The 11,099-nt window shown below is 43.3% G+C and overlaps 1 protein-coding gene and 1 pseudogene across 1 annotated transcript in view; one reads left to right on the forward strand and one right to left on the reverse strand.

Annotated features, from left to right (window-relative positions):
- PARVA (parvin alpha) overlaps positions 1-5,122 on the reverse strand; it is a 175,370-nt gene extending 170,248 nt beyond the window's left edge. The window contains exon 1 of the mRNA XM_001367582.4: positions 4,665-5,122. Coding sequence (XP_001367619.1) covers positions 4,665-4,800 — 136 coding nt within the window. The 5' untranslated portion in view covers positions 4,801-5,122. The remainder of the gene's footprint in view (positions 1-4,664) is intronic.
- Positions 5,123-7,139: 2,017 nt separating this feature from the next.
- On the forward strand, positions 7,140-9,756 carry LOC107649245 (RNA-binding protein 5-like; annotated as a pseudogene).
- The last annotated feature ends 1,343 nt before the right edge of the window (positions 9,757-11,099 follow it).

The raw sequence follows: 11,099 nt of genomic DNA on the forward strand, positions 1-11,099 counted from the left end.
GTCTTTCCCATCAGTGGATCTTTGGTTTTATTTGAGGGTTTTGGTTTGGTATTAGTTTGTTCTTACAACAATGAACAATATGGAAGTGGGTTTTGCATGAGAATTAAAAAAAAAAAAAACTTTGGTCACATAATGAGAAGAAAGGACTCCTGGGAAAAGATCCTGATGTTGGGAATGATTGAAAGCAAAAGAAGAAGGGGATGGCAGAGGTTGAGATGGATAGACAGTGTCATGGAAGCAATGAACATGAACTTGGAGAGACTTTGGGAGATAATGGAGGACAAGGATCTGGTATGCTCTTATGTATGGTCTGGAAGAGTCAGACACAACTGATGTAAACTGCCCCAGATCAGGAGTTATTGGGTTTTGTTTTGTTTTGTTTTGTATTCTCATTGGTTGGCTAATTCAACATTTATTAAGTACCTACTAACCCATGTGTGAATCTGTATATGTCACCTTCTCTTTTTAGATACTAGTTTCTTCTTCTGTAAAAAGAAGAGGAGGTTAAACCCAGTGGCCTCAAAGGTCCCATCTAGCTCTAGAATACTATGAATGGCAGGTATGACAGGGAAACAATGTCAACTTTTAATAAATCTGCCAAAAATATTGATAAACAGCAGGAATAATGCCCGAACTCCTCAAACCTTTTGAATCTGAGCCCCAGGCTGCATTTCAATGTATATCTCTCTTGGATGCCATCTTCTCTTTTCTGACTCTGCCATCACCATAGTACAGTTGCTCATCACTTCATGCCAGGACTATAATGAAAACAGCCCATTTTTTAGTTGCTCAGCCTCAGGTCTGACAGTTGAGTGTCAACTCTCAAACTGATCTTCTGAAAATACAAATCCAACAAGATTATGCTCCTAATTCAAGAAATCCCAGTGTTTCCCAGTACCTCCAGGTTCAAATATAAAATCCTGTCTTTGGTTTTTAAAACCCTTCATAACTTAATCCCTTTCTATCTTTTCAGCCTTCTTGTGTCCTTGGTGACTCAGGTACACTGACCTCCTTGATTTTCTCCTACATGAGATTCCATCTCTTTATCCCCAGCATTCTCACAGGCTGTCCCTCACACCTGAAACTCAGTCTTTCCTCGTTTTTGACTCTTAGCTTCCTTGGCTTCCTTCAGGTCTCAACCAAAGTTTCATCTTCTGCAAAGAAGCATTTCCCAGTTCTCCTTAATCTTAGTGCCTTCCCTTTGAGATTATCTCAAGTTTATACTCTGTGTGTATGTGTGTGTGTGTGTGTGTAGTTTGTACATAGTTGTTGGTATGTTGTTTCCACCATTAGACTGGGAGTTACTTAAGGACAGAGATTGTTTTTGAGGGGTTTTTTTTGTCTTTTTTGTATTACCAGAGCTTAGCACTTGCTGTTGTTCTGTCTGGAGGTTTTTTGTTTGGATTTTAGCTTTTTTTTCAATCCTGTCTGACTCTTGTGATCTCGTTTGGAATTTTCTTAGCAAAGACACCATAGTGGTTTCCTATTTCCTTCTCCAGTTCATTTTTTTTTTTTTACAGCTGAGGAGACTGAAGCAAACAGAGTTAAGTGACTTGCCCAAAGTCACACAGCTAATACATGTCTGATTCTGGATTTAAACTCAGTTCCTCCTGACCCCAGGCCTAGCACTCTGTTCACTGTGCCACCTAGCTGCCCAAGCTCAGCAGAGTATCTAGTGAATGTCTGTTAATTGACTGACCACTAAGACAGATATGGCGTGCACTATCATATGTTTTCACTTGATCATGTTTCTTTGTTACAAGGGAAGTTTATTCTGGAGGTGGAGGAATTGAAATGCCTGTGATAAAAAGACAAAAAGCTTCAAAAAATGTATTTTTTAAAAGAAACCCCTGAAGCCAGCTAGTCCAAGCCCTGCCTGTAGTAAAGTCCCCTCAATGACACCTGGAAAATGGTTACTTGGCCTTTTCTTGAAAACCCCAAGTGACTAGACGCTCACTACCTCATGAGGCAAGCCCTTCCATTTTTGATGGTTTTAATTTATTTTGAGACATATATGATTTGCATCTTTATGACTTCCACCCATAATTTCTAGTTCTGCCATATAGAACCAAACAGAACAAGTTCTCTTTTTCTTCATGACAACCCAAAATTTATCTCTTTAGGCTTTAGTTTCTTCATCCATAAAAGAATGGGACTAACTGTTCTTTCCATTTCTAAATATCTTCCACTTAACTGACAAAGTGATTTTCCTAAGCCCAAGTCTGATCATATCACACTAATGCCCACCTCCCCCTCCCCAAAGCTAAATAAATTTCAGTGACTCCCCTATTACCTTCAAGATCAAACAGAAAATCCTGTTTGAATTTTAAAGTCATTCACAATTTGGCCCCTGCCTGCTGTTCTAGTTACTCTGTACTTGACTTCCTACCACATACTCTATGATCCAGAGACACTAGCCTTCTTGTTATTCTTTTTATATAACACCCCATGGCCATATTGGGTTAATCTTCTCTGGTGGATCCTTATGCCTGGGAAGCTCTGCCTCTTCACCTCTGCTTCCCTGCTTCTCTGACAATCTTGAAGACAGAACAAATCCCTCCATCTGTACTCAATGCCTCTCATTTAGTATAACCTTCCACATGCACTTTAGATATCTTGTATGTACACCCCCATTTGCATGCTATATTTTCTATTAGAATATAAGTTCCTCAAGGGCAGTAGATACTATAATTTTGCTTGTTGGTTTGCCTGCCACGCCTCTCATCATTCCTGTCCATCTTCCACTCAGCTGTCAAAGTGGTTTTCCTAAGGATCATGACAATCTCTAACCCCACCTCCCCACCTCTACTGAATAAATTCCAGTGGCTCCCTGTCACCTCCAGGATCAAGTATAAAATTGTGTTTGGCTTTCACAGCCCTCCACACCCTGACCCGTTCCCACATTTCCAGTTGTCTCATGCACTTGGTTATCCAGTAACCCAGGCCTCCCTGTTGCTCTAACACAGGACACTCTGTCTCCCAGTATTTTTACTGACTGGCCCTCCAGCCTGAAATATTCTCTCCTTGTTTCCCTCCCTGCCTTCTCTCTTCCCTGGTTTCCTTCAAATCCCAGCTAAAATCTTACCTTCTCTAAGGAAGCTTTTCCAGATCCCCTTAATTCTAGTGACTTCCCTTTTGTGATCGAACTCATTTATCCTGCATACATCCTGTGTGTATGTAGTTGTTTGCATGTCATCTTTCCCATGAGACTGTGAGTTCCTTGACAGCAGGGGCTGGCTTTTACCTTTCTTTGTATACTCAGAGCTCAGCACAATTCCTGATACTTAGGAAGTGCTTAATAAATGTTTATTGACTAACTGCATTTAAAAAAAATTCCCAGTGCTTGGCACAATGGCTTTGGGACTAAGTAGCCTGACTAGACTGGATTAAAATCCCAGGTGTGCCATTTACAGATTATAAAACCTTCCACATGACATTACCCCTCCCTCATTTGGGCTCTGTTGTCAGCAAATCTAGGAGGGGGATACTTTCAGCTTCTTCCTTCGGAAAGGTGTGATCAAGAGCCTGAAAGCCAAAGTGACCTCCACTAAATGTAAGCGATTTTGGATCTTTTTAGCTCTGCTAAAGGGAATATTTTAAAATGGTACAGTAAAGGAGAAAGGATAATGTTGGACCTAGGCCTCAGAAGCTGGGTGACTTGAAGTAAGTCACCTCATTTCTCCTGTTTCTTCATCAGCCGAATGGGGTTAATAATATCACTGGTCCTCAGTTCAGAGGGCTGAAAAGGTGTAAAATTCTTTGGGAAGTTCACCTGGGCTCCCTTTCATCAACTGTCATCATTATAAATATTGCCCTGGCTCTCGAAGACCCTGTACTCTCTGAAAGTGGATGGATGCCGGGATGACTGTCCCAAGGAACGTATAACTTTACCCAGTCTCGGTCTCCCTCCTTCGGGAAATGAGGAAAGGATCTAGCAAACATCAGGCAGGAGAAATGCAAGGCAGGCGGGTCCCATCCAACTGCCAGAACCCGGTGGCGGCGCATAAATCCACACCGCCAGCCTCTCCCAGCCATTCCAGGAAGATCCGGCACGGCCTCACTCACTAGGGAAGAAGGGAGGTGTGCTCCCCCTTTAAAAAAGTCACGGAGGGGCGCACGGAGAGTGCCCAATTACGAGCCAAGCCTGGCAGCTCTGGTTGGGCTCCCCACGGCGCGGAGCACAAGGAGCAACCAGGGAACCGGGTAGGGGCCTAACCAGGCCAGGGGTAGAAGGAGCGCACATCCGGGCAGCCGGATAGGCTAGCGGGGGGCGGGGCAGGCCCTGGAGCCGCTCCAAGCTCCCGCATTTTTCCAGGGTGACGTTTTCCCAGGAAATACAAACACACACAGATACCCAGAGAAACACACACTGAGAAACACACACAACCCCCACTCCCACCCACCCCCTACCCCTATAGCAGCCCTGGGGCTTGCTCCAGGGTCGCAAAGCCCCACCAAGCGCAGCCCCCATCCTACGACGCACGCGGAGCCAGCCTGGCTATTCCCGGCCCCCGAGCCCAGCCCTGCCCTGCCCAGCCCAGCCCTGCCCTAGCCTGGCCTGCCCTGCCCTGGCCGCCCCATTCAGGGCGCTGTCCGACTGGGCTGGCTCCGAGCTGGGGGTGAGGGGAGGAGCCCCCGGGAGCGAAGTCCCGCGCCCTACTCACCCTCCTTGGCTTTCTTTCTTCGGGCCAGAGTTCCTCCAAGTTTTCCCAAGAAGGAGTCATCTTTCTTCCGGGACGGGGGAGACTTGGGGGTTGGGGATTTGGGGACCGAGGGCGACTTCTGGGGGGAGGTTGCCATGGCGGGGAACAGAGAGCGGAGCTCCGGGAGGGCCGGGCCGGGTTGGACTGGGGCGCACCGAAGGAGAAGGCGTCAGGGCAGGCGGCGGCGGCGGAGACTGAAGCTGCCCCTTTCCAAACGGAAGCGGAATTATTTCAAGCATTTGAGGCAGCTCTCGCTCTCCTTTCCCTTCCCTCGTTCCCTCCCTCCCTTGCTCCCTCCCTCCCGCGTTCCTTCTCCGGCAGGAGTTAGCCTGGCCCTTGGTTCTGGCACTCAGTGTCCCTGGCTGGGCTGGGCCAGACCAGGCCACCAGGGCTCACCTAAGGCATGCAGGAGCCCCATCCACCCTCAGCCCCAGCAACCGAATTTGTTTCCTACCAGACCCCAGAACTTTTCAATAGTGGACCTGCACTCATCTACCATAAGAGGATCATTAACTTAACCCTCCTCCCCCACCTTCAGCCCCAGAGTTAGGAAGGCATGCGTTCGAGTCATGTCTCTGACATCTACTGTTGCTCTCATTTTCATAGAGGTCTTTATTGTCTCTCCTGGCTTCCTCTCCTGCTCAAATATGATGGAACTCGTTTAGCCACCTCAACCTTCTGCTGACCAACAGGAAGAACCACAGCAGGCATGTCCTTTGGGTCCTGCTAATAACTGAATGCCAACAATCAATAGCAGTGTGTGATATGATTACCTTGGGTCTAGTCAGCCTTTCTTTCAGAAATAACCTGTAGATAACCTCTAAAGACCCTCCCAGTTCAAATTATTTTTAAAAATTTAAATTTCAAGTGTTCCAGCTGTGAGTTCAACCTTGAAGATGTTCAGTGAGTTCTTTGAGAAGCTTGTGATAAGCTAAGAAGCTGTGGTTGCCCCAGGCTCAGGATCTGCCAGTGTCTGACTCCTGAATTTTCCCATGGAGACAAGTTAAGAAAGAAATTCTATTCTAACAATTTTCTGTTCTTTTTATCTTTTCTCTCTTTTGAAAAAGTACCCATCCTCAGAGCTTCCCTTAGCAGAATTTCAGAATTTGAGGGCAGCTAGGTGGCTCAGAGGATAGACTGCCAGTCCAGAAGTTGGGAGGACCTGGGTTCAAATCTAGCCACGGATACTTCCTAGGCATGTTATGCTAGGCAAGTCACTTAACCCAGGTGCTCTTGTCTTGGAACTGATAATAAGACAGAAGGTAATGATTTTTTTTAAAATTCAGAATCTATAGTTCCAGTCTGGATTTCTCTCTCAATATCCATTTCTGGGAGCCACTGACTTAGGGGTGATCTTGGTCCTATTCCCAGCTTCAACATGTAGGAGCTTTTTAAACTTCAGTTAGTTCCTTCTCCTTTTGGCTTCATTTTCCTATGCTATAAAATAAGAGGGCTATAGTACTGGGTATCCTCAAGAGCTCATTTGTTGTTAAGAATCCTCTGATCTAACACCAGGATATCTCCACCAGTGTCACCTCAAACTCCACCAAGTCCAAAGCCAAATTCATTATCTTCCTACCAGAATTGGTTTCTCTTTCTTACTTGTCATTTTCTGGCAGCATTGTTCTCCAACCTCAGGGTTACCTCAGATGACCTATCATCTAGAATCCTGCCCAATCCTGGCTGGCATAATTTTTCCGATAGGATGTGCTCATATTCCGTCTCTGTGTCTGTCACATTTGGGTAATTGCTGCAATATTTCAAACTTTCTCATTATTATTCTAACTGTTCTTGTGATCTGTGATCTTTGATGTTGCTATTGTCACTGCTTTGGAGCACCAGAAGCCTCACTCACATAAGATGGAGAACTTAATAGATGAAGATGTGTGTGTGTTCCAGCTGCTACAATGGCATTCCTCATCTCTCTCTGCTCTCCTCTTCTTCTGGTCTGTCAATCCCTGGAGACCTAGCAATATTGAAGAATATTATATAAACTTAGTTTATAAAGCAGCAACAGGGTTTAAGAGGACTGACTATAATTTTGAAAGTTCTACTGTGGACAAAATGCTATCAAATAGCATTGTGTGCTACAGAAAAATCTTTTGTGAAAGGAAGAACCCATTTATGTGTCAAACTCCATTGTTATCTTATTTTAAGTTTTCCTGGGAGGTCCTAGGTTCAAATCTGACCTCAGACACTTCCCAGCTATATGACCCTGGGCAAGTCACTTAACCCCCATTGCCTAGCCCTTACCACTCTTCTGCCTTGGAACCAATACACAGTATTGACTCCAAGATGGAAGATAAGGGTTTAAAAAGATAAAGAAAGAAATTTTCTTAGCTATCTCAGTCTTCAGCAACCAACACATTGATCAGCCACCAGCCAGCAACATCAAGGCAAGAGCAGCCAAAAGATTATAACTTACCGAAAGCTCAGATGATGGTTAGCATTTTTTAGCAATAAAGAATTTTTAAATTAAAGTGCATACATTGATTTAAAAAAAAAGACATGATGTTATGTGTCATTTAATAGACTATAGTATAAGGAACAGCTAGGTAGCTCAGTGGATAGAAAACCAGGCCTAGAGCTTAGAAGTCTGGTTTCAAATCTGGCCTCAGATATTTCATTGCTGGGTGACCCTGAGCAAGTCCTTTAACCCTAGTTGCCTGGCCCTTTTTTCTCTTCTGCCTTGGAATTGTTGCTTAGTGTTGATTCTAAGATTTCTGAAGGTAAGTGTTTTGTTTTTTTTAATAGACTGTAGTTTAGTGAAAACATAAACTTTTTTACATGCACTAGGAAACCAAAAAATTAATGTGACTCACTTGCTATATTTTCAAATTATTGCAATGGTCTAGAACTGAGTCCATAAGATCTCTGAAGTATGTCTATACAATTACCTGCAGTCAGGCCTAGATTACTAACCTCAGTATGCCCAGTATTCACAAGATTATCTATCAGCAGTTTTATTGGCAACAAGCAAGAGAAGTGGAGAATAGTAATCTACTGTACTAGAGCAGTAGGCATCACTATTTCCACAGCTATATTATCTCAAAGTCCCCAACTGTTTCATCAAACCACCAATCCGCCTGGCTCTCCATATTTTTATTATTCCTTGACCCAGCAATATCTTTACTAGAAGAGAGAGAAGGAGACTTGCGTGTCTGCAGCAGAATGTGTAGCCCAACAACAAACTGGCCTGCCTTCCACCAAAGAAGGGAAGAAAAGAAAAAGATCCAAAGAGCAAAATGGCCTAGCAGATTGCCAAAGACATGGAACATTGGACTAAGAGTTTAAATAAACAAAAAGAAAACTTCAAGAATAGCTTCCAGCCTGTCAATTTCTTGAGGGAGGAATAGTCAGAAGCAGCAGATGCCAACTTTGCTCTCTTTGAGAAGAGGGGAACTTTGGCTGAAAGACAGCTACTTATTCCAGAGCTGGTAAAAAATGCAGAAGAATATCTACTCAAATATGGTCTAGTTGCTGCTTATAGTGATGATTGTAATAATGCAAAAGAATTGATGTAAACACTTGAAAGTGGCCAACATGACAGCAAAGGAAAGTAATGAATGCTGGAGGGGATGTGGCAAAGTGGGGACACTAATTCACTGCTGGTGGGATTGTGAACTGATCCAACCATTCTGGAGGGCAATTTGGAACTATGTCCAAAGGGTGATAAAAGACTGTCTGCCCTATGATCCAGCCATAGCACTGCTGGGCTTGTACCCCAAAGATATAATAAGGAAAAAGACTTGTACAGGAATATTCATAGCTGCGCTCTTTGTGGTGGCCAAAAACTGGAAAATGAGGGGATGCCCTTCAATTGGGGAATGACTGAACAAATTGTGGTATATGTTGGTGATGGAGTACTATTGTGCTAAAAGGAATAATAAAGTGGAGGAATTCCATGGAGACTGGAACAACTTCCATGAAGTGATGCAGAGCGAAAGGAGCAGAACCAGGAAAACATTGTACACAGACTGATACACTGTGGTACAATCGAACATAATGGACTTCTCCATTAATGGTGTTACAATGTCCCTGAACAATCTGCAGAGATCTATGAGGAAAAAAAAACTATCCTCGAGCAGAGAACAAACCATGGGAGTAAAAACACTGAGGAAAAGCAAGTATTTGACCACAGGGGTGGAGGGTATGTGATTGAGGAGAGATGCTAAATAAACACCCTAAAGCAAATACCAACAACAAGGAAATGGGTTCCAAGCAAGGACACATGTGATACCCAGTGGAATAGTGCGTTGGCTAGGGGAGGGGTTGGGGGGGGGAAGAAAATGATCTATGTTTCCAATGAATAATGTATGAAAATGACCAAATAAAATAATGTTAAAAAAAGACTTGAAAGTGAAGAAAAACTGATTGATTAGAAGAAAATGACTTGTCTGCTAGTATAGAAGGCAATTTTCCAACAAAGATGTTTCAGTTAGGCATCAGTAACTATCCAACTTACATGAGTAAAAACATGGATATCTATAGATGATCTAGACCAGTGATGGCAGACCTTTTAGAGATCAAGTGCCTGAACTACAACACTCACATCACATGTGAGCACCCCACCTTACCCAAGACAGGGGAGGGAGGAAGCATTCCCATTGGGCTCCTTGGCAGAGGGGCAGGTGATGTAAGAAATGTCCTCATGTGCATGCTCTGACATACATACCATGGGTTTGCCAACAGGAATCTAGACCGTCTGAGCAAGAACAAAATGTTTTGGAAGTAAAGGAGAGAGAAAGATGAAGTACTATGATGGAGCTAAAGTAAGACAGGAGAAATATGGAACTCCAGAATCTCTAGAACCCAGCCAAAGAAGAAGTTTGATGCTGGTGTTGTTAATTATGAATAGCCTATTAAGGATGGCATTGGCCATACTAACATTGGCAATTAAATGCCACAGGCTAGGGAAAGGAAGGAAAGTTTAGGTTTAGGGAAGAGATGTTGAGGTATTGTGGCTCTGATTGAGATTCAAAAACAAATAAAAGGAGCTGGCTTGGGAGCAAAGGTAGATCAGAAAAGGGCTAGACTGAGGGTACAAAGCTAATAGAAGGCCATGACACTAGTCTAGGTGAGAAGATATGAGGATCCGAGCTACAGTGATTGTTAAGGGAATCAAAAGCAGGAGCTAGATGTGAGATATATTGAGATGGCAGCAACAAGACTTGATAATTCATCAGATACTTGGGATGAGGAAGAAGATACTTGCAGATAAGGGAAGTCAGGGAAAGAAAGAGATGAGTATTCAGAAAGATTATGAGCAATGAGGACTAGGAAAGATGAAGAAAACACACACATACACACACACACACACACACACACACACACACATTATTTTTCAGCAGCCACTGTTGAAGAAGAGAAAGGAGATAATAGGTTTGATCCAGAGTTAGAAAAAAACCAAACAAGCTCAGTGAAATATTCTGGGGAGTGAAAAAGGGTCAGGGAGGGAGGCAAGAGGAAAAGAGGAGTAAAAGGATTGCTAAGCAACAAAGAGAGGGCCATTGAATTTAGACAACATGTATTCCTTTAGGACTAGGTCTGCCTTGAGTAACTCACTGTGGCTATAGCAAGAGCAGAAAAAACAGACAGTGGGTTGAACCAGGGTTAAGAGTAAAACCACCAATTTAATGGAAAATTCTGGAGGTGGCTAATGCAGGTGTCAAGAAATCCCAGATGGAGAGGGAATATTTTTTTAAACACATCTTTGTGCCTCAAACCTCGCCCTAAGCATAGCAACTAAGTCTTACTAGATGTCAGTATCTATGTAAAGTCTAGTGTTGGCAGAGGGCTGCCCATACAGGGATTTCTTCATGCTGACAAATTTGAAGATTCTTTATATGTTCCTTTTGTGACTTGATGTTCAGTTGTACATGACTTTGGGAAGTATAGACTCCTGTGGTAGATCAAATACATCTAATCTTTAGGAAGGAATTTGCAAAATACTTCCTGTTATAATTGTTTTAATAAATTAGTTTGGGCTATTTGGGGAAGTAAAGTAGTGATTTCCCCATCCCCAGAGATCTTCAAGTAAAGGGTGGATAAACTCTTGTCAAGGATGTTTAGAGGAGATTCTTGTTAAGGTACATATTCCTTCACTTTTTCAAAGAATCTGTCATCTCATCTATAAGATGATGACCCACAATATCTGTCCCAAGTGACTCTTGCCCAGGCCCTTCCACAGATCCTCCTTAGAGGATTCATCCATTGGGATGGGGGCCTTCCTCAAGGAAATGTGAACCATGCCAGGGTTGTCATGCCATCAGGTTGTCCATCTTTTGTTCCTCACTATCACTACATACATGATCAGCCTACCTCCTGTTCTAATCATATATACCCTGAGTAATATATGATCTGTGTAGTTATAATCTCAGATTATCATCATGATTA

The sequence above is a fragment of the Monodelphis domestica genome, chromosome 6 (genome assembly GCF_027887165.1).
Source record: "Monodelphis domestica isolate mMonDom1 chromosome 6, mMonDom1.pri, whole genome shotgun sequence".
NCBI classification, from domain to species: Eukaryota; Metazoa; Chordata; class Mammalia; order Didelphimorphia; family Didelphidae; genus Monodelphis; species Monodelphis domestica.